This window comes from Thunnus thynnus, chromosome 5 (genome assembly GCF_963924715.1).
Source record: "Thunnus thynnus chromosome 5, fThuThy2.1, whole genome shotgun sequence".
In the NCBI taxonomy this organism is placed as follows: domain Eukaryota; kingdom Metazoa; phylum Chordata; class Actinopteri; order Scombriformes; family Scombridae; genus Thunnus; species Thunnus thynnus.
Genome location: NC_089521.1, coordinates 17,060,741 through 17,087,699, shown reverse-complemented (window position 1 = coordinate 17,087,699; position 26,959 = coordinate 17,060,741). Strand labels below are relative to the sequence as shown.

Here is a 26,959-nt window from a genome sequence, read left to right as displayed (position 1 = left end):
GTGCATACAGAAATAAACAACTCAGGGGTGGAGGATATCACAGCAGATGAAGAGATGGAAAAAAGTGAATGTGACTGGGAAAGACTAGATTTAGAAATGTTCTTTTAGAGTACAGAGGGTTGAAAGGCGGGAGAAATTCCGGAGGAGGGAGGGCAAACAGTAATCATTGAGAAACAAGACCAAATCAGCTTTTCCAGAGTTGAAAACAGCTCATTCAAACATGCCGAAGTGAAACGTCATGCATTCACACGCCCCCATGCACACACACACACACACAAAAAAACATGAACAAATTCATACAACAAACAGACAACCAGCCCACGCAGAAACAGACGGCAAAAGTGGCTACAGCAGATTCTGAAAGTCAACACTTTTATTCTGTGGTTACTATGGTAGTGGTAGCCGTTGCGTCATTGCTGGGTTGCCATGGGCACTTTTATAGTGGCAATATCAGCTCATACCCCCCCCCCCCCCTCCCCTCTTCCCATCCCCCCACCGCCTCCTCTTTTTGCCTTTTTATACGTACGTTACCCTTGAGGCTGTCAGAGCTAGCTTTGTTATGAAGCATTTAACTCTCACACGCAGCGGACGCACTGTAACTTCAGTGACCGCAGGCTCCACATGTACATAAATACACTAATTGACACTCACATACAGTACTGTGTACACGCTAACAAGCTTGATGAAAGAGATTGGGTGTGGACATGACTCAGTTAGATGACACACATGTACAGATAGTGTGCATATTTACAGTCACAGAAACTTTTCAATGGTTGAAGGAGCACACTGCAAGAAACCAAGGAGCAAAAACAGGAAAATGAAAGTGCCTGTGATTGGTGGTTAAATCTATCTTACCCGGATGAGCCGGTGGTGTCAGCCTCAGGATGCTCAGGGGCGGGGCAGCAAAACTGATGCAGCACTGTCTCGCTCCTGCAGGACGGACAAACAGAGGAGGAGGAGAGGTGAGCAAGGGGAGAGGAGACATTAGAGGTGGACAGAATTGGAAGAACAACGTGTCATTCAGTAATTATTGGCTGTTTGCTTTGTTCCCTCCTTCAGTTCATTCTTAGTCCAACATCCCAAAAGATCCTGAGGAGGCTCTCATTAGACTCTTCTGGATTATTTGCATGGTTTCTGTTTACGATTTGGCACTGATCCCAGGGTAAATACCCTATGTAGGTCAATCCAAGGCTGAGAACGCTTACAATGTGTGAGTGTATTTATATGTTTGTGTGTGTGTGTGTGTGTGTGTGTGTGTGTGTGTGTATGTGTGTGTGTGTCTGGATGTGCTTGTTTATGCCCCCTTTCAATCCATCAGAGCAGTGGTGATTTAGCAGAATTCCCAAACCCAATCTGGACAGATGGTAACTTCAGCTCTGTTTCCTCGTCTTAAGTTCGCTTCTCTTATTTCTCTCTCAAACATCTTAAATTTACATTCATATTTTGAGTATTTTGCTGGCACACTTATTTAGAGCAATTTAGAGTGAAAAGCACAAAACTATATAACTGACACACATAATGTGTAAGCCGTTGCAGAGATCGACCCTTCTGACCTTCTGGATGCTGGATGACCTCTCACTACCAGACATAAAAATGAGCATGATCATGACTTTAAATAACATCTTAAAGATACATTGTTTCAGAGGTGTGGGGGCGGGCATAGGTCACATTATCCTCTTCCACAATAAGCCCAAAGCATTCAGTTAACAGTGAATTTCTTGGCTACGCTACAGTAAGTCTTCTGACCTGGGCTCAGCATATTGCAAGTGACACAGACCCACACTGACAGGCAGTCAGAGTCATTGTAAGCCTCAGAGTGACAGTCTGAGCTATAAAAAGCTTCATTTTCACAGCAACTTCTACAGACTTAAAGGGACACTGTTTTTTTTCTCCTTCTTTTTAATACCTCCAATCAACACTCCTCACACCCGGTTTCTATGAATAATACTCCTCCATCTGTTGTAACACCTACCTCACCACTGACACCCCACACACAGACTAACACGCAAACATACACACATGAATAATATGTTCTCCGTTTAGCAGCACTTCTGCAGTAGTTTACAACCTTGGCGTCAAAACTTTGTGAGCCTCTTAGAGCCTGAGATGAGGTCCCAAGCGCAGTACCCATGCTGCCTTAATGGAAGGACGGCACTTTTAAAATCCATCACATTTTATTCAGAAATACTTTTTTTTGCAGTAATTCCCTCAGTAGACCCTCTGTTAACCACTCCCAGGGGCTTTAAAAACTCTCAAAAACACTTAAATCTCAATATTCATTTTTCAAAACAGTGATTTTCTTTATGGTGCTGCTCTCCTCTGCATCTCAAACACCAGGACCAGAAAACCTGATAAAAAAAATAAAATTAAGTACACCACCTGTAATTAGCCAAGCTAATTTCCATCAGTCAGTCAGACTCATCTCTCATGCATCCAACTGATTCTTTTCAAACATGCTAATCAACGTACAGTATGTTAAATTTAGTAGGATACACTGATAGACTGAATGTAGAATAAACAATGTGACAATAATGAGTTTCATGTTTTTCCCCTCCAGGTTACTTCACAATCATCACATAATAAGTCAATTACTTTTTCAATTTTACTTTTGTAGTCCCTTGACTTATAATCTAGCCATACACAAAGCTTTCATATATAAGATAAATCTATTTTGTCACTAAAACTATTTAATGTTTAAACAAATCTGTTAATTATTCAAGAATCCATCCATGTTCTTTGAGAGTTAACACTTCTCACATCCTCCTAAAGGTGAAAACTAATTCAAGACATACACACATCTGTGCTGTGCAAGTGTGCAGTAGTTCACTATGTTGTAAGTTTGTAGGAGGGTCACAAGGCGAAGTAAGTGTTATGTAATGCACGGGAAAATTAAATCATGTGAATGAAACGATTTAATTACTGCACACTGTCAGCACTGAGTCTATCAGAGATATAACCTTTTGGTCATGGCCCTTTTGGCATCTGATTCATCTTTATACATCTTCATACTAAAGCCGCATGATGTAACATCCAACCAAAAAGGGAGCAAATCTCAAATATCTGAGTCAAATCTCACATCAATCATTGATATAAAAAACACCTTAAAGATTAGGCCAACAATATATGTTAAAAATCTGTGCAATACAAATGAAGATAGAAAAAAAGGAGATTGATTCTTTTCTCTCTAAAAGGTTAGGTGAGCAATGCAAACAAGAGCAACGAGAGAAGTTCAAATACGGGGTAGAGGAAGGAGATCATAACTTAAGGCCAAAATGTAAAAACTGTGGAGAAGCAAAACTAGTTCCTGTTCACCATTAGTATGAGAGCTGAATTATTTTGCCAGGCTAATATAAAACAGCCTCATGCAGTGAGGAAGAGGCCAGGCTGCTTGGGTCCCTTAGCACACACACACACACATACTCACACACACACACGCACACACACAGAGTCAGCAGGTCTATCCATCTGTCTGTACAAGGCACACACATAATGGCCATCCGCATCCAACAACGCTTACAAAGAGAACAGGTGAATATTTTAAGAGTACATGCCTCCTGCCGTCGGCCCATGTTCTCTCTTGCTGTGCCCTGTCCTCCCTCTCACCGTCCCTCTCCTCTTTCCTGTTTTGTAAGAGTACTTTAAACGCAGTGCTTTTCATCGGCCGGTATCCAGTAGATGGTGTAAAAGAAAGCGGGGGGACAAGGAGGAGGGTTAACATGCAATAAAATCAGCTACATTTGTACTGTGGACTCAAAAATGATGCCAGTACATTGTGTGCACCTCCCACTGTGCCAAGGGACGCCATACTCTGTCCCTCAGGTTTCCAACCTATCTGTTTGTCCGCCAGCAAGACAGATAAACAGAGGAGACAGCTACCTTAGATGCACCCTTTTTTCCATCTCCTTCCTTCTCTCTGTTTTGGTCTCTCTCTGTACCTGTCTCACACTCTGTGCACTGAAACCCCCCTCCCTCCCTGTTTTTTTTTCTTTTTTTCTTTCTCTGGTCCATTCCAATGTCAGCCTCAAGCTCCTTCCTCTAGACACCTCCAAGGGCTCCATCAAAGACAACGACTGAGCATGCATCTTTCTCTTTCTCTGTCTCTCTCTCTCTCTCTCTGCCTTTCTCTCTCCTGAGAATGGCTGATTACTGTTCGCTCCATGGGCTAAGTGGGGCAGATAGGAGGCTCAGCTGGAGAAAGAGACAGAGAATGAGTGGAGGAGAGGATCCTTTCTCTTCCCCCATAGGCACATCCACGTGCAGTGGCAACACTGACAACAATGCAAAGCATATAAACACACACAGAGCCAACCCTGCGCAACGCATGCCATATAGGGCAAAGAAAATTGGACTCTATAGGGTTAGATAAACATTTAGATTAATGCATACAGTAAAAACGTGTGAAAGAAAGCAAGTGTGCGCCGCTTGCCAACACGTGCGCCTACACTTAAACATTCAGCATGCAGACATACAGTATGCACCAAAGCACACATGTTTGTAGCACAGAAACACGCTTGCACACACAAGTCACTGACAACAGGAATAGCACAGGGCAGATCTGATCCCCAGTCAGCTGCAGACAGGATGCAGCAGGCAATGACAGGGAGGTGAATCCTCCAAAAAATGCAAGTGAAAGCTTCGCCTCCCCCTCACCTGCTTGGCCTGCCGGGAGCAAAAGTAGAAATGATGTGTTAAGCACATGGCCTCATCCAGAGAGACTTATAATCAATAAGAAAGTGGGGATGTAAGGTTACATTCAAGGACACACATCAGCAACCGCAGAGACAGGAAGGCCGATTTAAACCAGGAGCCCCACATTTCTGCCTGATCATGTGATGGATGCTGTACAGCTTTTACAAAAACAATTTTAATTTATTGTGATTTCCTCCTCACCAAACCTCTCCTGTAAAATGAATAGAAATTAAGAACTGGTGTAACTCTGGTTCATGTCAAAGAATAACAAATAGTTGCCGGGGGCTAAGCTCTTTATAACAGCACAAGTCAGGTTAAAGGCAAGGCCGTAAAAGAGAGCAACAGGCAGATATACACACACACAACTCAAACACAGGAAGTGTAAAGTGTGACAGGTGAAATATTCGCTATAGATTTAATATCAACAACTCCTCTTTTTTTGTATCCCCTTCTGCACTCCTCTGCTCCTCTCAACTCCTGCTCTGTTCTGTGTTGCTCCTCTCAGTGGGGGTGGAGTCCCAGAGAGACCAATCAGGACTCCTGCTGGGATACAACTTATGAACAGAACACACACGCGCGCGCACACACACACACACACACGCACACACACACGCACAGAAGGAGAAAAAGAGAGAAGGATGGGTTTTCTCTCATTAGGTGATGTGCTGATGTACTGTGAGGCTCCGGTGCCAGGCAGGGGGTCGTGGTGGTGGTGGTGGTATGTGTGTGTGTGTGTGTGTGTGTGTGTGTGTGTGTGTGTGTGTGTGTGTGTGTGTGTGTGACTGTATGCACGTGTGTCTCATCTAACACAGCAACATCAGAGGCCCGAGAGGTCCCGTGAGAATTCTCAGATCCCGTGCAGTAATTAATAGAGAAACCCAGCAGCACCATGGACAGCGACTCGCGGTGTCTCATCATCACACATGAAGCTGCTCCTGTCTCGAGCTGACATTGACCGCTGCGCCGAGTGTTTTCCCAGCACACACACACACACACACACACACACACACACACACACACACACACACACACACACACACACACAGGCCTACAGCTGTTTGTTATGTAATGATCCAGTGATCGTGATCCAGTTTCTCATTTAAATAATCCACCTCTTCCTCTTCTGGCACAGTCCTGAGCAGACACACACAGCTGAAAATTAGAAATTTTCAAGCGCCTTCTTCATTAATTAAACGCCTCTCAATCTGCAGGACACGCACGTGCGCGCGTGTACGTTTCATAATTATTCAGTGTTAGACTAATGCCACACAAATACTATGAAGAATTTGAAAAGACAACTATAACCAAGGTAAGAAATGCATTTGGCTGTGGGTCGATACTGCAGAAATCTCAATACCATTTTTTAAAAATGTATTAAACACCCTTGAAACCTTCTTTTTGCCTATACAGTATATTCCCTAATGGACTATATTAAGACAGACGCACACATATAACATATACTCACTCGGATTTCTTAGTCAGAGCCAAGGATCGACAAAGGGTTGTCGAGGTCATCGGAACCAAAGAGCGGCAGCTGGGGCAACTTCCATCGTTTTCTGGGTCACTTTCAACCGGGGTAACCACGGACGGGTCGGCCGGGACCAGCTGCATGTCTCCTGGGTCCATAGGTTGTGGAGGCGACGGCTGAACCCCCGGAGCCGCCTCGACCTGTGCTGTTGGAGGCGCATGGTCTGGCAGAGACCCCGCACTAGGGTCCTGAGGGTGATGGTGATGATGAAGGCAGCTGGGGTCGGGGTGATGATGATGGTGGTGGTGGTGAGGGTAAGGATGCTGCTGTTGTACCCTGACGTCCCGCAGGTGCCTGTTTTCGCCGATGAGGTCGTCCACCCGCCGGTCCAGCTCCTCTATCCGGGCGCGCTGGGTCTGGATGAGACTCTGCTGGTTCTGGACGATGGTGGTGAGTTCCCGCAGGTACAGAATCGCCTGCACCGGGTTTTCCAGCAGGCTGGAGCTCATCATATCCAAGACAAGAAGAGGGATGAGAAGGATAAGAAGAAGAAAAGAAGCTGGAATGACGGATGGAGGACTGGGATACAAAAATATCCGTGAGCGCGGATGAGAAGGTGAGATGTCCTTCCACTCTCCTCTCCTTTTTTTGCTCGGTTGTGAATGAGGCTGCACCGACCGAGCTAGCCTCCGCTTCTCCGGTCGTTTCCTTCCCTCCGCTCTCTCTCTCTCTCTCTCTCTCTCTCTCTCTCTCTCTCTCTCTCTCTCTCTCTCTCTCTCACTGCGCTGAGTGGTGCTGATGAGAGGAGCCAGATCCAGATGTGACAGGAGGGAGGGAGGGAGGAGGGGAGGAGGAGAGGCGCTGGAGGACGAATGCGTCATTACGCACAGGCACGAGAAAACTCCAGAGCAAGATCGCACCCTATAGGCTGTATAAAGAGGTTCAACATTTGAGCCAGTGTGTGATTTACTGCACACGAAATCTGAAGATATTTTTTTCCCAGCACACGTCTATTCTATTTTCCGATATAGTTTACCACAGATCGCCAGAATATTCTTTTCCTTAGAATAATATACATGTATGATGATAATAATAATACATTTAGATTGAAAATTCATTCTTGGCCGTGGAAACAGCAGTTGACAAATCAGTGTCACCTCAAGGTCCATTCAGTAGCTGTTCTGGAGCTTTTGATGATATCACATAATCTTCACTTGGGAGAATGTTTTGTCAACTATTTTACACCAATTGGAGTTGCATTTAAATGATGCATGAAGAGTGAGATAAAAGAAATACAATTTCTTTTAAAAAAAACAATGATAAAGTGGGTTTTCCAAGTTTTATACCTCTTACGTTGACCATTAGTTCAGGTCATTCAAGCGGTTAAGTACTTTTAAATCGGACCGTTCAGAAAGCACTTGAAGGCAACATTTTAGATTCGTCATAGTCACGTGTCACATGGATGCGGAAGTGGGGGACCGTTGTTTTGCTTATTAAGTGGCTAGCTGAATTGCCAGTGCTGTTAGTCTAACTCCTTCTTCTTATTATTATTATATCTATTCTGTAATCAGTAACCAGAAAACAACATCCATGGTCAGGTAAGATGTTTATTTTTACAGGGTGTAGGTTTCGCAGTGTTACTTGTCATTAAACAGTTATGGCCCAAAAGACTTACGGCGACTCTCCTTCTTTAGCATGAACAGGTTTTCCTTTGATCGTCCTTTTACTAACTTACAGTATAAAGCGAATTTCTCTGCCATTTAACACTTTGGATGCAGTTTTTTTTAGCTGTCAGCTGTTGGTATTACCAAACACCGCAAAAAATGATTAACATTTTACACACTGAAAACCACAAAATATCATCATATGGTGGTGTGTTGCAGCACTGTCATGTGAGAGTCAGATGAGGTCAAAAAGTGAGAAGTGGAGGTGTATGTGTAAAGCACGGATGCATTGATACATCCATGGTGTAAAGCAGTAGGGTTTAGTTAACCATACTGGGTGCATGATGATGTTGTCACAGTGATGTGTTGGATTTAACAACGAGCTTCATTGTGAAAGAGTTGGCTGAAATGAGAAAACAATTTAAATTGCCACACTTTCTGTCTCATTTTTCCTTTCACTGCAAACAGATAGAAGTTAGATTCATTGATTGAGTTGAAATTAATTGTCACACATACTGATTCAATCTGTATAAACTCGGACTGCAACTAACTATTATTTTAATCAGCGATTAATCTAACGTTTATTTTCTCCATTAATCGTTTCGTCTATAAATGTCAGAAACAGCAAACAAACAAAACCTGCTATGATTTCCCAGAGTTAAAGGTGCCGTCTTCAAATTTCAAGGATTTCAAGATTTTTAGTGTCATTCCAACAAAGGAACGAAATTAACATTACTCGGTCCAGAGGCCTGTACTATGAAGCTAGTTTAACAAACCCAAGATATATTTTTGTTAGCTGGCTTCATTGGGATTTCCTATCCAGCTACGAGCGTGTTCATGTAAAAGATGCAGGGTTGTTAATTACGAGCGACATCATCAGAATGAATGAAGTACCTCATACAATATGAGATGAAACAGTGATACAGTACCCGTGGATAACTTCTGTTTTAGGGACAGCAAAGAGTCATATTCAACAAAGTAAAATGTAAACGACGGCCTGTAATCATACCACAGAATAAGAAGATGTAGAAACACTAGAAATAATTTCCACATAGTAAAAGTAGGCTAAGGCTTAAAATACATGTAAGAATTATTATATATGACTTAGCTATAGAGTGAATATTTTTTGCTATTTAGTTGGATGACGAAGGAATCATTCTGAATATGTCACTTTTTTTTTTTAAAGTATTTAGTATTTATAATGATGAGAGCCAATTAACAGTGTGTGGATTATTTTTCTAATAAAAGACAAGCTCTCATTTTTATTTCCAGTTATCATCACACAGTAGTCTCATGGTATTCTGAGCTGCAGTGATCAAATCATCCACACTGTCAGCCGGGGACAAAATAAACTATTTTATAAAATTAAAATGCAGCTAAAATCATCATTATGTGTTTAGTATCGTAAACGATCTCTCCGTTTGTTAGAAGCTCTGTTTTAAAACCAGAGTGGAAATAAAAAGCCTGGAACAATAAAAAATGTTTCTACTGACCAATAAAAATATATATTGCTCTTTTTTACTTGTCACTTTATTGTAAACTCAGGACTTTTGTCAATGTTGGGATCCTTTAGGAATGATAACTCTTTTTTTCTAGTGATCTGATTGGTCAGTAGTCGGGGTGTTGACAGATCTGACCTCTGCTCCAGAGCAGGTTAGCTGTTCAGCATGAGTTGCCATGGTGATATATCCTAGTTAAAAGTGAACCAGCTTTGTGATACAAGAAAACCTGAGTTAAGCCCAAAGATAGCTGGCTAACCTATTAATCTCGCTTCGTAGTACAACCCTCTGGTCCAGAGCGGGTTAGCTGTTCAGCATAAGTTACCATGGTTATATACCCCGCTAACCCCAAATCCTGCTTCGTAGTACAGGCCTCTGCTGACAGAAACAGCGATGTAAACTGGTTGCTACGCTACGAGTCCCAACCTCACACCTTGCACGCTGTTATTGGCTGGGGGCTACACACCCACTGCTCATAGGTTGACGCCCAGAAACATCGCGAACACATAAAAATAATAAGAAAATACAGGCAGAGGGCTGGGTCTCTGTAGATAAATACACTGCCACACACTTCTAGTGAGTCATAAGTGATGATTGAGAGGGATTACTTTTGTATGAGCCTATACAGTTTTTTTAGGAAAATCCTGCATAGTATACCTTTTTTTTTAAAATTACTAAATCAATCATTTGATTATCAAAATAGCGGCAGATTCATTTTCCATTTGCTGCAGCTCTAGTATCAACAATTAACTTCCATGCTCTATATCAGAGTTTGTCTTTGCACAGCCTTGATCTCGATGTAAACTTTGCTCTGTGTGGCTGCTTTCCAGGATGACCCAGAAGCACTGCCTGGAGGGCCAGGTGTACTCAGTGCCTCTCATCCAGCCAGACCTGAGGAGAGAGGAGGCTGTTAATCAAATAGCAGATGCACTACTCTACTTGGAGACCATCTCTACGGACATCTTCAGAAGGTAAACCCAGCGCACACATCATCTAGAGGTGGTATCTATGAAGAAAATCAAAGCTTCTGAAGCAGTTATGTTTAATATGGGAGTGTGATTTTTCTCTTAGCATGCAAATGACAGACTTCAGGATTTGCTATTTTTCATATTTGGCATGTACGATGGTTTATTATTAACATCATGCGTCCAGACGTAGTGCTAAAAGGTTGGTTGATAAACCAACAAGATAAACAAGATATAATCGTGATAATCAGTTGTAACATTTATATTTTACAAGCAAATAAATACATCTACTGGTTACATCTTCACAAATTATAATTTTGCTTAGATTTCTCAGGATTTTTTATCATAAAAGTAATCACTTTAGGCTGCGGCAACTCCCAATAGCTTCAATATTTGTCATTAATTTTGACATTTTACTGAACAATTAATGGAAAAAATAAATGAGAGATTAATCAAGTATGAAATTAATAGTACAAGTATTATTGTAACCATTATTAGTTACACACTCCTCTATATTGGAGTGTGAAATATGGTCTCAGACATATTTTCCTCTGTGTGTGTGTGTGGATGTGTGTATGTCCATACTGATGTTGGTGTGTTTCTTCCAGGGTGTCTGAGAGTGTAGAGAAGAACCGCCGCCAGCTGCAGTCCGTCACTGACCGGATCAAACTTGCTCAGGCCCGCGTCGACAAGATCAAAGGCAGTAAGAAGGCCACCAAGGTAACACAGCACCTTCGCATTAGATGGCAGTTTTACATATTGCAGCTGTGATACACAGTTAAGACACAACAGGGCAAAAAGATAACAAACTTTATTAAAAAAAAAAAAAAAATTTGCCTTGTGTCCGTCAGTTATATTAGCTTTTATCTGTGTTTCTAGGTTTTCTCCAGTGCCAAGTACCCGGCCCCAGACCGACTTCAGGACTACTCATCCATCTTCACCGGAGCTACAGACCCCTCCTCACATACACGCTCTCGACACAGGATACAGAACAAACTTCGACCCTTTGATGAGAAGGCCTTACAGGTGAGATAAACACATTAAAACACTCATGACACAAAGATATAGATTTTTGATATGCGTGACTTGCCTCCAATTACGCAACTATGGAAAGAAATGTGACTTGTTTGGAGCCATAGTTCCACAAAATGTTTGACAACTAATGGCTTGAAGCTTGAGACACATGTCATAGTGCTGTAATTGTTATACGATAGATAGATAGAGGTGTGATTAATTGGCATATGAGCCAGGGTACATGTTTTTAAAACATGAGACCCACCACCCCAACTGTCAACCCATTCTCACTGCCGCCATCCTTCACTGTGGCATCCACAGTGATGCACATGTTCACTGGGGTGTTGTGGTCAAAGCCAGTACAGGCAGCTTAAATGAGCCTGGGCTCACCATTGGGTACAAGGATGAAGAGCTCAGATATCCAGAAGGAGCTGGAAGTGGAAATGCTTCTCTGTCATGTTGAAAAGGGGCCAGTTGAAGTGACTCTTAACATCTGACCAGGATGTTGCCAGATTCTTCCCTGAGGAGGTATTACATAGCCGGTCTGGCTTGAGATCACCTCTGGACCCTGCAGGAACTAGTGGGATGATGTAGCAGGGAAGGACATCTGGGCTACTTTGTTCAGCCTGCTGCCAGTCTTTCTCAACAAAATGTTACCTTTACTCCAAACAGCGAATCAGACCCGGATCAAACAGTTTTTTTTTGAAGTTGGTGTCTTGTTTCTAAGAGCTAGTTGTGATGATAATTGGATTCTTTGGATCAGTCTAAATATAAAAGACATATTGTTCTATGAATGTGAAGGCAAACTTGCACATCGCAGTAGTATTTGAAGTATTGGAAATCAAATTTGGGTACAATATACCTCATACAGCGACAAACATTTTTAGCACTAAATAAAACATAAGCCTGTTGTAAGGTACGCCTCACATTTCTGTGTTATTGTTGGTACCTGCTCCGCGCTGTTGTTTCGTTGCTTTCCCACTAAACACTTTCTTAGATGAACAGCTGTTCACTCGTGATAAGTAGCATGCATGTTTATACACCACTTATCAGTCAACCAGCTCTAATGAGCTTTCATTCGCATCAGTCTCCGTTACGTCAAATACCAGTTGGCATCCAGTTAATCAAATGTTACATAGCATATGCTGTAATAAGTACCATGACATTTGTACTAAAATATTCTGGGTTTTTGATACAGAATATTTATCAGAACTGGCAGTTTATTTTGCAGGTCTACAGATCTGGCAGGGGTGCAGAGCAGAGCAGCCAACCTTTTTACTGGATTAGCTTGTTGTTTTCTTTTTTTTTTTTTTAAATCAAATTTGATGCTTGATTAAGAGATGAGGAGGTGAAAACAACATAGACATTTGGAAAAGTGCAGTGTTTTTAATCCTGCATCTAAACCATGATGTGCTTTCCCTTTTACAGTCACAGTCCGGTCCAAAGACACAAGATGCAGCTGAATTAATCACAAACTGTACATTCAGTAGATGTGATGACACGTGCTGTGTGTATATCTGTCACCGGACAGTGAGAGCACACTGTAAATGTGTGATAGTATTATTTTTTTCTGAAGTACTTTTGTGTGTGTGTGTGTGTGTGCTCAGCTCAGCATAAGCTCCTGCATTATTTATAGTGAACACCACAGTTTTTCTCTCACCATCTTAAGAAACTTTACAGAAACTGGCATATTTTCTGTTGTGTGTGTGTGCTCGGTCTCGCAAGTGTGTAGTTTTGTGTATATTTGTCAGAGAGGGAGAAAAAAAAAATGAAAACACTTCTGGCAATTTTCTCTGGTGCAGAAATGCATTATTCAATATCCCCTAGAAGCTATGTCCCTAACCATTTAATTCAGTATTGCAGTGTTTGTGCGCGCGCCTCTGTGCGCAGGAGCACTTTGGTGGCATTTGTGATTCCTGTTATTCAGGATTAAGCTGACATTTTACAGATCTTCCTCTCACTCCTATGTCTGCCTGTCTTCCTTTCAGGAGAAGTTAATGTATTTCCCAGTGTGTGTGAGCAATAAAAAGAAGTCAGAAGATGAGACAGAAGAGGGGCTGGGCAGTCTGCCGCGTAACATCTCCTCTGTCAGTTCCTTGTTGCTCTTTAATACCACTGAGAACCTGTGAGTCCAAACACACACACACTCACACAAATAGACACATATGCTAACTATAAACGCTGAAGACTAAATGAAAATCTTTGTATCTTCTTTTGTGTGTTTTACAGATATAAGAAGTATGTGTTCCTTGATCCTCTGGCGGGAGCAGTGACAAAAACACACACAACGCTAGAGACGGAAAAAGAAGAGAAACCATTTGATGCGCCGTTGTCCATTACAAAGAGAGAGCAACTGGAGAGACAGGTAGAAACTTCTTCAAACCACAACATTTTATCAATGTGGACATTATTAATATTGCCGCTATTCACAGTTTTTTTAAAAATGTAGAATTAGTAAGGACACATTCTTATACCACTCTTTAACAGACAGCAGAGAGTTATTTCTACGTGCCAGATCTGGGCCAAGTGCCTGAGATCGATGTGCCGTCCTACCTGCCGGACCTGCCAGGTATTGCAGATGACTTGTCCTACAGCGCAGACCTGGGGCCTGGCTTCGCCCCATCTGGACCAACACACAACATCCCTGAGCTGCCGTCTTTCTCTGAGGAGAGCAACGTACCAGGTTCATACACACACACACACACACACACACTATCTCTGATTTTAACTGTGTGGTTGTTTTAGCGATTGGTAATGTGTTGGTTAGCTGACGTAGACTTTTCATTTCTTTCTTTCAGGATCTCAGATCCAACCTAATGCTCCACCTCCCCCGCCGCCTCCCCCTCCTCCTCCTCCTGAGCCCGCCATCGCTCCAGCCACTCCTGCAGGAGCTCCCCCTCCTCCACCTCCTCCGCCACCTCCTCCTGCAGAAAGCCCCTCAGAAGTCTCTAAAGTGCCAAGTTCAGGTTTGTCACATGCACGCAATTCAGAATCCTACAGTCTTGGAAGAATATGATCAAGACATTGTATAAAAGTTCTCCTTAGAAAACCTGTTCACTTTAATTAGATTGACCTAATTGACATTAATGGGCTCAAACTCAAAGTACACTGCCGATCCTGTCTCCTTACATTGCTTCATCTGAATGCAGGCCCTGTGTCTGGCGCTCCCAGCGAGGTGGTTCAACCGTCAGACGGCCGAGCCAGTCTCCTAGAGTCCATCCGCAACGCCGGAGGCATCGGCAAAGCCAAGTTACGCAACGTCAAAGAGCGCAAGATGGAGAAGAAAAAACAGAAGGAGCAAGAGCAAGGTGTCAAGATTGTTTGAGGCGGGGGATGTGATTCCGCTCATGTTTTATTTAGATGCTACAAGATGCAGCTGTAACAATGATGAGAAAGTCATGCAATCAAAGCAGAGCGTGACCGGTCCCTAGTCAGCATTCACCCATACGTTAATGCAACATGTCACACTGCATGTCAGGGTGAGCGTTTGTGTGCATCTCTCCTGGTTATCATCACAGTTCCAGGATAGTCCGGGACATTTTGACCTTATGAACCCCATTAAAAGGTTGACGTGGTTACAGTCGTATTTTTAACCGATAGTACTGTATATCCCTCATGACCCAGCATTTCATTTCTGAAGAGAGCTGCTTAACTAGATGAAAAGTCTTGTAATTATGTGCTCCACTTTGAAGCCCACCTACGGGGGAATGACTGAAATCATTTCACTGCTCCAGTTTGCAAAAATGTAAAAACACTGATTGCATGATTATTTAGTTAGTGTATTTAGTTTAGTGTTTTTTTTGTTTTTTTCTCTCAGCAGTGGGAGCGGCAACTAGCGGTGGAGACTTCATGTCTGATCTCTTCAATAAGCTTGCCATGCGCAGGAAAGGTGAGCAGTCCCTCTCATGTCAAATGAGATTAAAGAACATTGAAGTGCATTCAGTAAATAATGCGTTTCTTCTCTGTAGGCATCTCTGGTAAAGGTCCAGCAGGTGGAGAGTCAGGTGAAACTCCCACTGGCACCGGCGGAGCATTCGCCAGGATGTCAGATGTCATCCCACCACTTCCTGCCCCACAGCCAACAACAGATGACGACGACTGGGAAGCATAACATGATGGACGATGAACACTTAAAAGCACTGATAATTGAAGTATTTGATAGTATTGGCTTATTTTGTGTACGAAAGGACTAACATTTCTTCCTCCCAATGACTCAACATGAACATCATAAAAAAGTAATAAGTCCTGCTGACAGAAGCTCTTAGTGTAAAACGGGCAATAATTGACCTCATTATGCCAATAAATGCAGTGGTTTGTCTAAAGCAGTTGAAGAAAACATCACTGAAACTGAAATGATGAAACAATTTATTGATTGCATATTCATTATGAAACATATTTTCATCAAATTAAACTAGCGGATCTTATTCAAATACTAACTGAGATCAAGGAACCATCTCACTAACATCTTTCTATTAAATAAAGCAATCTTTGCATTACATAACGCTTCATGTTGAATGCTTTAAATATTTAATATTTCAGTCACATGGACGCCAGTGATGTGCTTGATATCTGCGCAGGAGCTGCTTCAGTAATTCATTTCAACATGCTGAATATAAAAAACCTTCTTCTGTGTCTCCTGCAACATGTTCCAGACTGAATTTGAAGACATCCCAGTGATACATGTCCATCTGGCCTTTGTCTTCATTGTGCCGTCGAACACTTGTGTTCATTATTCTCTGAATAATCTCAACTTGTCTAAACCAGAGATGTTAGCAGACCAAAGCAGAACACAACATGTAAACTAGATCATAGAGTTGAAATATAAAATAAAGCAAGTATGAAGCACTGAAAACAGGAAAAACTGCCTCCCTGGATGATCGCTGAACTCCAGCCTGCAAAATGTTGAAGAATGTAAACATAAAGCAGCGTACTGTGGCGACCTTATGATGAGGAACTTATTACAGAGGCCCTTTAATTATCTTTCAGTATTTTTATTAGAACATATTCAGTTTCTCGGGCTCCTGAAATAGCAGAGACTGCTGTTGCACTCAGTTTTCCCAGAGTTCTTCCCAATATTGATCTTGTTCCATTCTTTAAGTCACAAAGCTGAATACTTGAAAGTGTCAGTTGAGCCCAGTGGGAGTGAAGCTACACCTGCTTTTGCTTTTTCTCCAGGAAGAACTGAAAGAAAGAGAATATACATACATGACGTGGATAAGATGAAAGTTTGAATCATGAAACTGTGGATTGAATGTGTGTGCGTACGTTCACTCGTTTCTCACCTTCCGCAAGGCAGCGAAAGCGGGGCCGAAACTTGGGTGTGTGCTAGTGCGATTTTTGATCCACGTTGGAAGTTTAGAGAGCGTAGCGGGTCGAGAGTAACGTCTGTCGCACAGCACAATGGAGGAATAGTCGCCACGGTGACGGATAGCTCTTCCTTTGGGCAGAGGAAATCAAATATAGGAAAGGTTCACAATTTTTCAAGTCTGTCTTAAAACAATAGATACCCATATAGACACTGAAACAGGTTTTGCTGATCGTATTATCTAACTACCTATGAAATAAGCAATTTTTGTCAATTATTTCTTATTTATCTATCGTGAATATCGCATCATTACCTATGGACTGATTGACCGCCTTCATGCAGAGGTTTTCTATTAGTGCTTGTCCAGGGCTCCTTCCTCCACTATGAGGCTGAAAAACAAACAAAACTGGTGAGCTTCATGTCACTGCTGTTCTGACCTTGTACTTGTTTTGCAAGGTGTGTGGATACAGTGAAGACTTTGAAGGATGAGGCTGGTGATTTTCTATATTTTTCTTATTATCAACAAATCTCACGCAGAGCCAAACCAACAATGAAGTGATCTTACTTATAAGTATTGTGTGTGTGTATCCAAGGCCTGATAAATCTTATTCCTCTGTGCTGTACAGCTCTGTTGCCCCCCCCCCCCCAAAAAAACATGTCAATGCCGTTATCACTGTTATTACTATTTGGAGCTGTTTCTAAACAAACTAACGTGACTGTACTCTGTGTGAGGAAAGAACATGTCACCCAGTCTGACGGTGTAGGATTAATGAACTGATGGTTTGGCCCTACACATGAGATTTGTTGACGATAAGAAAAATATAGATAAGCCAGCCTTATCCTTTAAGAGCAGTAAAGAGTCTGACCAGGTGTTTGTCCAGATAGGTCATCTTTTCCTGCAGCTCTGGGGATTTGATGTTGGGATATGGCATTCCCACCATCACCACACACCTGTATCACATGCAAAAAAATATACACAGAATAGAACGTTTAGTCATACAGTACATTAAATACACTTAATCTAGTAAATAGCTGCTGAATGGCCATGAATTGCAAACACCTGCCAAGCTCATCAGAGAAATTGATGCCCTCACTCATCTTTCCTCCCACCACAGAGAACAGCAACGCTCCTGTGAGTCCGCCGCCGTCCAGAGCACACCTCTGATGACAAAATACAAAGAGACAACCAATGACTATTCAGTCGTACAAGCGATGACTACCCATGTCGGTGATGAAGGTTGATGTGTCAGCTGTGACAGTTTTACCTGGATACAACGGGAGAACTCACTCAGCACCTGCTCTACCTGGTTGGCCCTCTTTGGCTCCTGGAAGATCTGAGGAGACAATTATGACAGCTTAGTGACTGTCAGGAACGTTTTTCTTTTTCTCGAGATGATTTTCTAAACACTGCCGGTGAGTTAAGGCATGATTTAGAAGGCTTTCTAGGTTTTTAAATTCATTTATAAAAGAAATCATGTAGCTCATGCACCTTCTTCTTGTTAGCCAGGCGAGTCAGAGTCCCGCTGGCCTCCCAATGTGAAACGATACGCCTCGAGTACTCATAAGAAGGGAAGAAGCACACAACACCGCCCGGTACCACGTTACAAATGTTGGAGAGAATGCGGCCCGTCTCGTCCATCTGTCAACAAACAGGCACAAATGTGCAAAGATGCTTGTGCAACCAATATATGCAACAACAAAAAAAAAATCAACAATATTACAGCAAGAAGTTAATAAAACAGTGTGAATATGTGTGTTTGTTACCATGCGTGGAGAGTCTCGGTTTTGGAAAGTAAAATCCAACTCCTGACCAGACGGACCGCTGCACAGGACGATGGGAAGGATGTTCTCAGGAGGGATTACATGACCTACAGACAAAGTTATGAAGCAAACAGATAGTATATCAAATTATATATTCCATACACCAAACTATTCTGTCAGCACATACATACATTTGCAACATTTTTAGGCATGTATGCAACATAACCTTCTTGTCTGTGCCTATAAATGATTCAAATTTGAGTTATACCCAAATTTTACTCAGATCTTATGAGTCTGAGGATTGTTCAGGTGATGTATGACGATCTTCCTACTTCAAAAATGTGAAGATAGGCAGAACCCTTTCATGTAATTCTCAAATGATCTTACATATAAGGTTTAATGGTTGTATACAGTGGATGGACAATTAATTCAGGGTTTAGTTAACAAGATTGGTCAGTTCTGATATAACCTGTCACCTCCAACATCTGAACCAGGTGTGTTGTTCATGACATGATTCAAATGTCTAGCCAAACTTAGTGCATAACCCAACAGAAAATTAGTCCTCACACTAAAACTTGCTTGTTATTGCAGTTTTTTTTTGTAAAGGATTCATTTATCAAAATCTCCAACAAACAGAAATATTGATAACCACATCACTAACAGAGTGCATTATAAAAACACCAAAGTAAAACTCCAAACAAGTCCTGCGGTGTTGTAAAAAATGGGCCACTCACCACAGGAAAACTCAGTGATGCGCTCCTCTCCCACTCCGGCAGAAAACAGTAGCTCTTGTTTGAAGTCTGAAACCTACATACAGCATCTTTTTCAGAACCGTAAAACTTCCACGGCAACAGCTTTGTTTATTTTTTTGTGCATCTAAAATAACTCACAGGCTGCATGGTTCCTCCAGCGATGATGACTGCTCTGCACTCCTTCAACACCTGGGCAAAGTGGACCGCCGGGTTCAACAGGAGGAACTTGACACTGCTCTCTGATAAAGTACCTGCACATAGAAATGTAACAAAATGATACTTTAACACTTTAATTTCTTCACTTTCTCCTATTTGTGTTGTCTGTTTAAAATGCTACCTTGTCTGTGCAACACCACTCTGCCGTCAGCGTTGCTGTTGGTGAGAGACATGAAGAAGCCTTCCACCTGCATCATTGGGGATGCAGAAAGCGCTTTCTCTGCCTCTGCAGACCCCTGCTGGTCCTCTGAAGAAACTGCACAAAAGAGAAAAGAGGGAAGAAAGAACAGATAAATCACTAAAACCTGAGCCACGCTAAATTATTTACAGTGCTTCAATTCTGATGAATGCCAGTGTGAGTCAGAGCTGGATGTGAGAGCCAGAGACATGGTGAAGAGTGAAAAATCACATCTATATATGCAACTCTAAAATGCTAAAAACTAAAAGCTAGATCTTACAATGTAGCTGTTTCTGAAATTCAACATTATGAGATTTTTCTCTTTAAAGAATACGATCCAATTTCCTTCAATAAACAATGTCATGCTGCTACCATACTGCCACATCCTCCAAAATGTGCTTTTTAATATGTACAGTAGGTGGCGTAAACTGTTGACCTCTGACCTGGTGCAGGGTTCTGGTTGTTCTGTAGTGTTTGAAGGTAGCGGTTTAAGCCCTCTGTGCGTCGGTTCTCCTTGTTGGAGCTGCTCTGAGTGTGCACACTCACACCTGAACCTGCGTACTTCTCCACAAAACCACCCAGCTGCAAGAAGACACATGCGGTATACATTTTATCCTACAGCGCAGAAGCAGAACGTGTTTATGTGAAATCAACTTGTAGACAAATTAAACACTTACTTTTCTGCTGATCATGCTCTTCTCAAAGTATTTCTGTAACTGAAGTGAGAATGACAGAAAGAAATACAGTTGGTGATGGTGTGTAGTTGTCATAAATGTGATTTTTAAAAGAACTTTAGAACACTGACAGCTACCTTAAACAAGTTGATGTTGTCGATTTGAGCCTTAAAGAGGAAGTTGTTAATGGTGAGCATCTCTGTTCCTGAAAGAAAAAGAAAAAATATATAGTGGTTCATGAGTTTTTTATTATTCAATTTAGATCTTGTGTGTGTTCATGTGTGTGTTGACTGACCTGCTGGTGTAGTCTGGCTCTGTGGATTGTGCCCCACTTTACCTGCAGGGAGAACATTTACACCATAATTAGAAATGTCACATTGGCTGACTGCACTGTCAACCAGTTCCTCCTCCCCACCCGTGTCGCAGACTGGCAATAATCAAAAGTCAAAAACTAATTTTAGCTCAAATACACTCACCCCCCAGCACCCGGACAAGCCCCTCAATCACGAACAGAATCTGTTTTATGTACATCAGGTTCTTTGCCTTCAGCCGGGCCCTGATGTCACAGACACACAAACATCAAGAGTGATGGCGGTTAGATGATATTTAATTTGTGAATGAGTTGCAACGTGCAAGTCCGTGCATACTCACCTGAAGCGGTCAGCGTACTGGGTGAGCTGAGAGTGGGCGCGGCAAAGCTGCACAAGATTTGAGGTTTTAGCACATCACAGGGAACATGCATAATTAAAAACCCAGCCTTGTAAACGGTGTGCACGAATGTGTTTACCTGTGCTCCAGTGAGCTCTGCACTGTGTATACAGGAGAGTGTGTCACTTAGATTGTGAGCTTCGTCTATTATCACCACCTGTTTACAAATCGTGAGAAACACATTCTGCTGTCAAATCAATTCCATTTGTAAAAATCGAAGCTGATTATCGAGTATCCAAATGGTTTTAAATACTGCATAATCACATTGTTTATATGGCTACATTTCTATCAGAAGTAGTAGTAGTATTGCAGCTGTACGCCCCTGTGTGAGACAATTTAAACTACTAAAGAGTAGTACTATATTTTTGAGCACATAACAGCTTCTTTAAGACTTCCATGAAAGGTTTTACTGACAATATTTAAAAAAAAAAAAAAAAAAAAAGAAATGAATGATCAAAAACTAATACCTACCTGTCCCTTCAGCTGAATCCCTGCTGCCCTTCTTGTAGCTTCATGAAGCACCATCTGATAGGGCAACACCACCAACTACGCAAACACAAAAAACACAGATCATACAGATTAACACTGAAACTTAGATTTACCTGGAAAAAAAAGAGAATAAATGAATAAAAATATTGTAAGCGAGGGGTTTGTTTTACCCCTCAGGAAAAATCGAAATCAAGCAGCGCCAGCACAGAACATCACAAAGTTATGAGACGCAGGGATGAAGGAACAGTACAAAGACTACTGTGTTACCTGTGCAGGGGGAATAGCGAGGCGCGTGGCGTAGTAAGGACATGAATGCGTTTCCCTGCCGAGCTTCAGGAGCTGCTCTATATCGTGCACGGTCCCCAGAACTTCATCCCTCATCTGCTGCAATGCTGAGGCCTTATAATAGGGACACACAGCCTTTGCTGGACCTCGCTTACGCTTCACACCCTCCTCATGATGCTGCTTCTCTACAAAATAGAACAACAGGCAGAGTTGCAAGAAAAAACTGGTCTCTTGGGTATTAAGGTGTTAGAATTAAATCTTTTATATCACTGTATTAGAAATATTATTCAAGATTTTATAATGATATTTGTGTTTAATTCTTATAGTTATTGTGTGTAATTCATTGCTATTTCTGCCTATCTTGGCCAGTACACTCTTCAAAAAGAGGTTTTTAATCTCAATGATGCTTTCATGGTAAGTAAAGGTTAAATAAAATATTAAAAGAAATACAAATCACTTAATCTAGCTTAAGGGTGGTTTGAAAAGTACCATGTTTGTTTTTCTGCATCTCCATGCAGCGGTCGTTAATGCGCTGAATGCTGCCCAGGCGACGCACCTCCTCATTGACACAAAGATTCTGCAAAATACACAACTTTGAGTTTACTGGACAAACGGTGTCAGATCATGGATAACAATAATGTTTTACTGAGTCAATACAATAGTTCCTGTGCATCCCCAAGTCTGAAATATACAAATATAGATGTAATATACTGATATTGAACACCCTGCATTTTAGCATGTTGACTGAATATGAGGCCATTAGAAAATCAAAGTAAGAAAATGTATAAATGACTTGAGAAATGTTGGAATTTGTTTCCTTTGGAACGACTTGACTTCTACTTGGAAATAGACCTGAATGTTCTGGATCATTCTGGGAGCCTGTAGATGAAACCATACTGCAAGTTTGTCTTGCAGCTGTTGCTAGCACTCTCTACACACTTGTATCATATATAGGTCATATATGGCTGACTCTTTAAGTGCTACTTGAGTCTTGCTATACTCTGGGTAGTATATCAGTATATCATGCTTTATTCCCCACATTTGTGTTTATCTTGTCTTCATTAAGGTGGAAACTACAGTGGAATATGAAAGCTTGACAATAAATATGTACTTATATTAAAAGTTTGTTGGAGTGCTTACTCAGCAGCTCTTATAGAGGTAAATCCATGTTGTCAGTTCAAGACAGATAAAATTCAAGCTATAATTAATGTCAAGAATGAAGGATTGTCTTACAATGAAATTGCCAGAAAGCTACCGAGCACTCTGGTATTGATAGTCACCGACATGCTGGAAAGAAATAGTTAATTTTCTAAAAGGTGCCTTATAATATTGAGAGGGATAAAGGACATTTCCACAAGGCCATTACACAAACACTTCTTCATTGATATGTAGTCTTTGTATGAACTACATAAATGTTATGAGCTTTTTATATTCACGATGGATTTATCACTACCATAGATGATAAACTAAGATTTAAAGTGTTCCAATTTTTAGTACAATAGTTTTGGTGTATGTGTGTACGTATACCTGCCGTGAGCCCAGTGTGACCAGACTGATGTCCTTGCTGAAGGGGCTCTTCTGAACCTCATGGACAAACTGGGCCAGTTGGGAGTGAGTGCGACTGCAGTAGTAAATCTGTAAATATATACAAAATTATGCCGATTCACCACTGTGTCATGTGTGATGATATCAAATCATTGGGTCACACATTTTTACAGCTACACTGCGAAAATGTGTCTCTTTCATGCACACACCTTTGTAACATGTTCTTCAACCAGTTCATCGTCATCGTCTTCCTCCTCAGCTCCACCGAATCTGAGCATGTGAGCAAACGCACATCTCACTGTCATTGTCTGTTTATTTTTTTACGGTGACAGTTATATTTGACGCTGTTGATCCTCACCTGCTTCTGGACTTTGACTCGTCATCGCTTTCATATTCTGCGATGATGAGCTCCTCGTCCTCTTGATCTCCTGGTGCCTCTGTTTGTTCTTCTTTGCTGAGCTGGAGCAACTTGAATGCTTCATCCTCTTCATAGCTCTGCACACACACATATATATAAATCATCTCATTCACTTGTTTGAAGACTCATACAAAGTGCTCACAGTGAATGAAAGCATAAAATAATCCTAATGTAAACTCCTGGAGCACAGGATCTTTGAATATGTACTGTGCACATGGCTTACCTTTCTTTTCATTGCATACTTTAGTTGAACGTTGTTTCTGATCATTTCTAATCGCTCCTCCCTCTTCTTTCTTTTCAGTTCGTTCTCCTAACACACAAAAACATTCACTAAATGTTCTACACATGAAAGCCACACATGTGTAAAGCCAGGTTTTTCAGACATCCATGTCAAGATCACATCCAAATCATCCAGACTTACCTTCAACTTTGACACCAAATCACGTTCTGCCTTTTTTTGAACAAAGTCTGTGATCCAGTCAGGCTCTGCTGACGAGCCAGCGGCGGAGGACTCGGCAACAGAGGAAGAAAGGACTGTCTCTCTTTCCTGCAGCAGAGCAGCTGCCTCCTGTCTTCTCCTCTCCTCGAAGTCTGTGAGCCAGCTCAGCGCTCCACATATCAGACTCAGAGACTTGCCCTGGGTTACAGGAAAAATATGTTTAAAGACATAAAATCATCAGTAAAATCTAACAACTTCTGCAGTGATCTCTCTCTCTAATGCACAAACGCACCGTTCCAGTTGGACTTTCAAAGATGCCAACTTTGCTCTGGTCTAGTGCGCCGTACAGGGCTTGCATAAACTCCTCCTGGATTTTATAGGGCTGGTAAGGAAATGGAAACTGGGCCCTGACGTTCTCCATGCTCGTAAACCTTCCTGGAAGATGACATATGAGTTAGAAACAATCAGGGCTGCAACTGACGATTATTCTCATTATTGATTAATCTTTTGACTAATCGATTAGTTGTTTGGTCCATAAAATGTCAGAAAATGGTGAAAAATGTCAATTACTGTTTCCCAAATCTCAAGATGATGTCCTCAAATGTCTAGTTTGTCCACATCCCAAAAAAATCAGTTTATTATCTAAGAGGACTAAAGAAACCAGAAAATGTTCACATTTGAGAAGTTGGAATCAGAGAATTTGGACTTTTTTTTCTTAAAAAATGACTCAAAATGATTATTCAGTTATCACAATAGTTGGCAACTAATCGATTAATCTACTAATCGTTGCAGCTCTAAGAACAACACATTAGCAAAAATAGCTGAAGACATGGTCATCAAATGAACGCCTGCTTACTAATTCAACTAAACCGCAAAGTGTGTTTTGACTGGCTTGTATCAGCTACAAGCCTAAACCTGATAAGTGTTGTTATGTCTCACACCAAAGCACACATCCTGCTTTCAGATCGTATTCTCCTTTGTGCAGATCAATCTAATAAAAATCCAGACGACTTCCTGATTCACTCCTCAGCTGTCTGAGCCTACTACACGAACTTAAACTTACCACCACGAACCAAATCGCCATCTAGCTAATCAAAGAACTCTCTCATTCGTTTGCATGATGTGAAAAGCAGTTTACAGATGATAAAGGCGGTCAAGGCTGTTAAGCTGTCTTGAAATGAAAACTTGAACGCTATCTTCTGTCTTGAATTCATAGCTAAGTTACAGCTAGCTAACGTTACAACCAATCCAAGACTCTTCATCGGCTGAAGTCTTGTATCGACAGCTGATAATAATCATTACACAGGTCGGCGGTATATACTTACCCGCTGATATTCTAAAACAAGAGTTTCTACTTTGTGTTACTGCTATTTTCGACTCCAGGCGGCTGTTCAACAACCGCGCCAACAGACAGCGGTGGACACGACATTTGACCAATAGGGAGCAAGATAGAACAAGGAGCGCGTGTTTTTTTGTAAGATAAGACCTGCACGGGCGGGGCTATGAGCCTGTATGCCCTGTCTCTTCAGAGCTGGAAAGTAAAGAAGCACATTTACTCATGTGCTGCGCTTAAGTTTTGAGGTAGTTGTACTTTACTTAAGTATTTCCATTTTCTGCTACTTTATACTGCGACTCCACTACATTTATCTGACATCTTTAGTTACTTTTCAGATGAAGATTTGACACAATGGATAAGATGAAACCAGTGGTTTCCAACCTTTTTTGGCTTTTGATGTCTTACGAAAAGCAGTGTGTAGTCGGGGTCACATTTCACATGTCTATGAGTTGTTAACAGCTCCACCAAATAGTGATTTTTCCCTTTAAACTTCTCACCTGGTTTCATTTTAATAAATGTTCAAATGATCCAATATTTCAGCAAAAATCAAAGATTAGAGAAAAAGTCCAAAAACTGAAAACAGATTTGTGTATCATAACTTTATTTTTTCTTCTTTCCTCTCTCATTAATCATCTCACAACCCGTCAGATTTATCTGGTGACCCTTTGGAGGGGCCCGACACCAAGGTTAGGAATCACTGGACTAAACTAGCTAACTGTATATAAAGTAGTTCAAACTAGCTCCACCTCCAGCAGCTACAACAGTAACATGCTGCTCTAACACTGATGCTTCACTATTAATAATCTAATGATGTCATTTAAATAATATATCAGTCAGAGGGATGAAACTGTTTGATTTTTCATGCAGGACTTTTATGGCACTTTTCAAAACAAAGTTATAAGGTGCTTTACATGGTTAAAACATTTAAGTTCTACAATTAATCAGTAAAATCAGACAATTAAAATAAAATAGAACAGAATAAAATACCCCTAGTATAAAATTTAAAATAATAAGAATAAAACAGTAAAACAACAGTAGTAATACAATAGACGAGACATGTTGGAAATAAAAGCATGGTATCATTAAATAAAGGCCTTTCTAAAAAGATAAGTTTTGAGATGTCATTGATTCCAAGCCTCAAATCTTCAAGTCCTTTTTGCTGTAGTGGTACCTTTACTTAAAGATCCCCTACACATGTTTTAAGATGTGTATAAAATACTCTACTTTGAATAATACTTTGTGTCTGCTATGGATTTTCCACAAAAAAAAGTTAAATTACCTTGTTAAAATCCTTAAAATTACATCTACTCATTAAAAAAATATGAATATACGAATGTGCAAATATATTTTATTTTAAAAGTTTTCCTGTTGGACACAAGATGTCTCCTTCACTGTAAAGTCCATTCTCACTGTATGAGCACTAGAGGCTCCAAGTTTCTACATCACAGATGTGTAAACCAGAATTGGCTCCAAACTATTTATGATGTCACAAATCATGCTTGTAGACCCACCCCTTAATATCAGATTTTCAAGGAGCACAGAGAAACTTTCTAC

The 26,959-nt window shown here is 41.2% G+C and overlaps 3 protein-coding genes across 7 annotated transcripts in view; 1 reads left to right on the top strand and 2 right to left on the bottom strand.

Moving 5' to 3' along the window:
• The window catches only part of iqsec3b (IQ motif and Sec7 domain ArfGEF 3b), a 32,294-nt gene extending 25,434 nt beyond the window's left edge, over positions 1-6,860 (bottom strand). For all 3 annotated transcript variants that reach the window (XR_010928398.1, XM_067589638.1, XM_067589639.1), the window contains exons 1-2: positions 6,155-6,860; positions 856-930 (exon numbers count right to left, since the gene is read on the bottom strand). Coding sequence is in view for 2 of the 3 variants with exons in the window: in XM_067589638.1 (XP_067445739.1) it covers positions 856-930; positions 6,155-6,669 (590 nt within the window). In the remaining variant the exon portion in view is untranslated. The remainder of the gene's footprint in view (positions 1-855; positions 931-6,154) is intronic.
• A 736-nt stretch (positions 6,861-7,596) lies between these two features.
• Positions 7,597-15,800, top strand: wash1 (WAS protein family homolog 1). 2 transcript variants are annotated; one of them, XM_067589637.1, is made up of 11 exons: positions 7,597-7,755; positions 10,151-10,291; positions 10,894-11,005; positions 11,165-11,311; positions 13,288-13,424; positions 13,529-13,664; positions 13,787-13,982; positions 14,098-14,265; positions 14,449-14,607; positions 15,120-15,188; positions 15,268-15,800. In XM_067589637.1, exons 1-11 carry the CDS (start codon positions 7,748-7,750, stop codon positions 15,408-15,410), a joined length of 1,416 nt encoding a protein of 471 aa, XP_067445738.1. In that variant the 5' UTR covers positions 7,597-7,747; the 3' UTR covers positions 15,411-15,800. The 2 variants fall into 2 exon arrangements, with proteins under 2 accessions (XP_067445738.1, XP_067445737.1); XM_067589636.1 differs by having other exon boundaries at positions 15,117-15,188.
• ddx11 (DEAD/H (Asp-Glu-Ala-Asp/His) box helicase 11) lies at positions 15,648-25,502 on the bottom strand. Of its 2 annotated transcripts, none has more exons than XM_067589634.1 (28): positions 25,395-25,502; positions 24,362-24,504; positions 24,052-24,267; positions 23,854-23,940; positions 23,571-23,707; positions 23,422-23,482; positions 23,195-23,302; positions 22,157-22,244; positions 21,650-21,852; positions 21,365-21,439; positions 20,973-21,050; positions 20,837-20,883; positions 20,662-20,741; positions 20,481-20,522; positions 20,323-20,390; positions 20,189-20,227; positions 19,955-20,093; positions 19,455-19,589; positions 19,256-19,368; positions 19,100-19,172; positions 18,369-18,472; positions 18,094-18,243; positions 17,870-17,938; positions 17,665-17,765; positions 17,471-17,555; positions 16,918-16,993; positions 16,582-16,736; positions 15,648-16,480 (listed from the first exon to the last, which is right to left on the bottom strand). In XM_067589634.1, exons 2-28 carry the CDS (start codon positions 24,488-24,490, stop codon positions 16,448-16,450), a joined length of 2,691 nt encoding a protein of 896 aa, XP_067445735.1. In that variant the 5' UTR covers positions 24,491-24,504; positions 25,395-25,502; the 3' UTR covers positions 15,648-16,447. The 2 variants fall into 2 exon arrangements, with proteins under 2 accessions (XP_067445735.1, XP_067445736.1); XM_067589635.1 differs by lacking the exon at positions 25,395-25,502 and adding an exon at positions 25,133-25,336.
• Between the last annotated feature and the right edge of the window lie 1,457 nt (positions 25,503-26,959).

Excerpts from the sequence above, each read along its gene's own strand:
- wash1 (XM_067589636.1), top strand. Across the intron at positions 14,266-14,448 it reads CTCTAAAGTGCCAAGTTCAG|GCCCTGTGTCTGGCGCTCCC; the intron begins GTTTGTCACATG and ends ATCTGAATGCAG. Across the intron at positions 15,189-15,267 it reads GCTTGCCATGCGCAGGAAAG|GCATCTCTGGTAAAGGTCCA; the intron begins GTGAGCAGTCCC and ends TCTTCTCTGTAG.
- ddx11 (XM_067589634.1), bottom strand. The coding sequence starts at position 24,490 with ATGGAGAACGTCAGGGCCCAGTTTCCATTTCCTTACCAGCCCTATAAA. Across the intron at positions 20,523-20,661 it reads GCTTGTCCGGGTGCTGGGGG|GTAAAGTGGGGCACAATCCA; the intron begins GTGAGTGTATTT and ends TTCTCCCTGCAG. Across the intron at positions 17,556-17,664 it reads TTCTCTGATGAGCTTGGCAG|GTGTGTGGTGATGGTGGGAA; the intron begins GTGTTTGCAATT and ends CATGTGATACAG.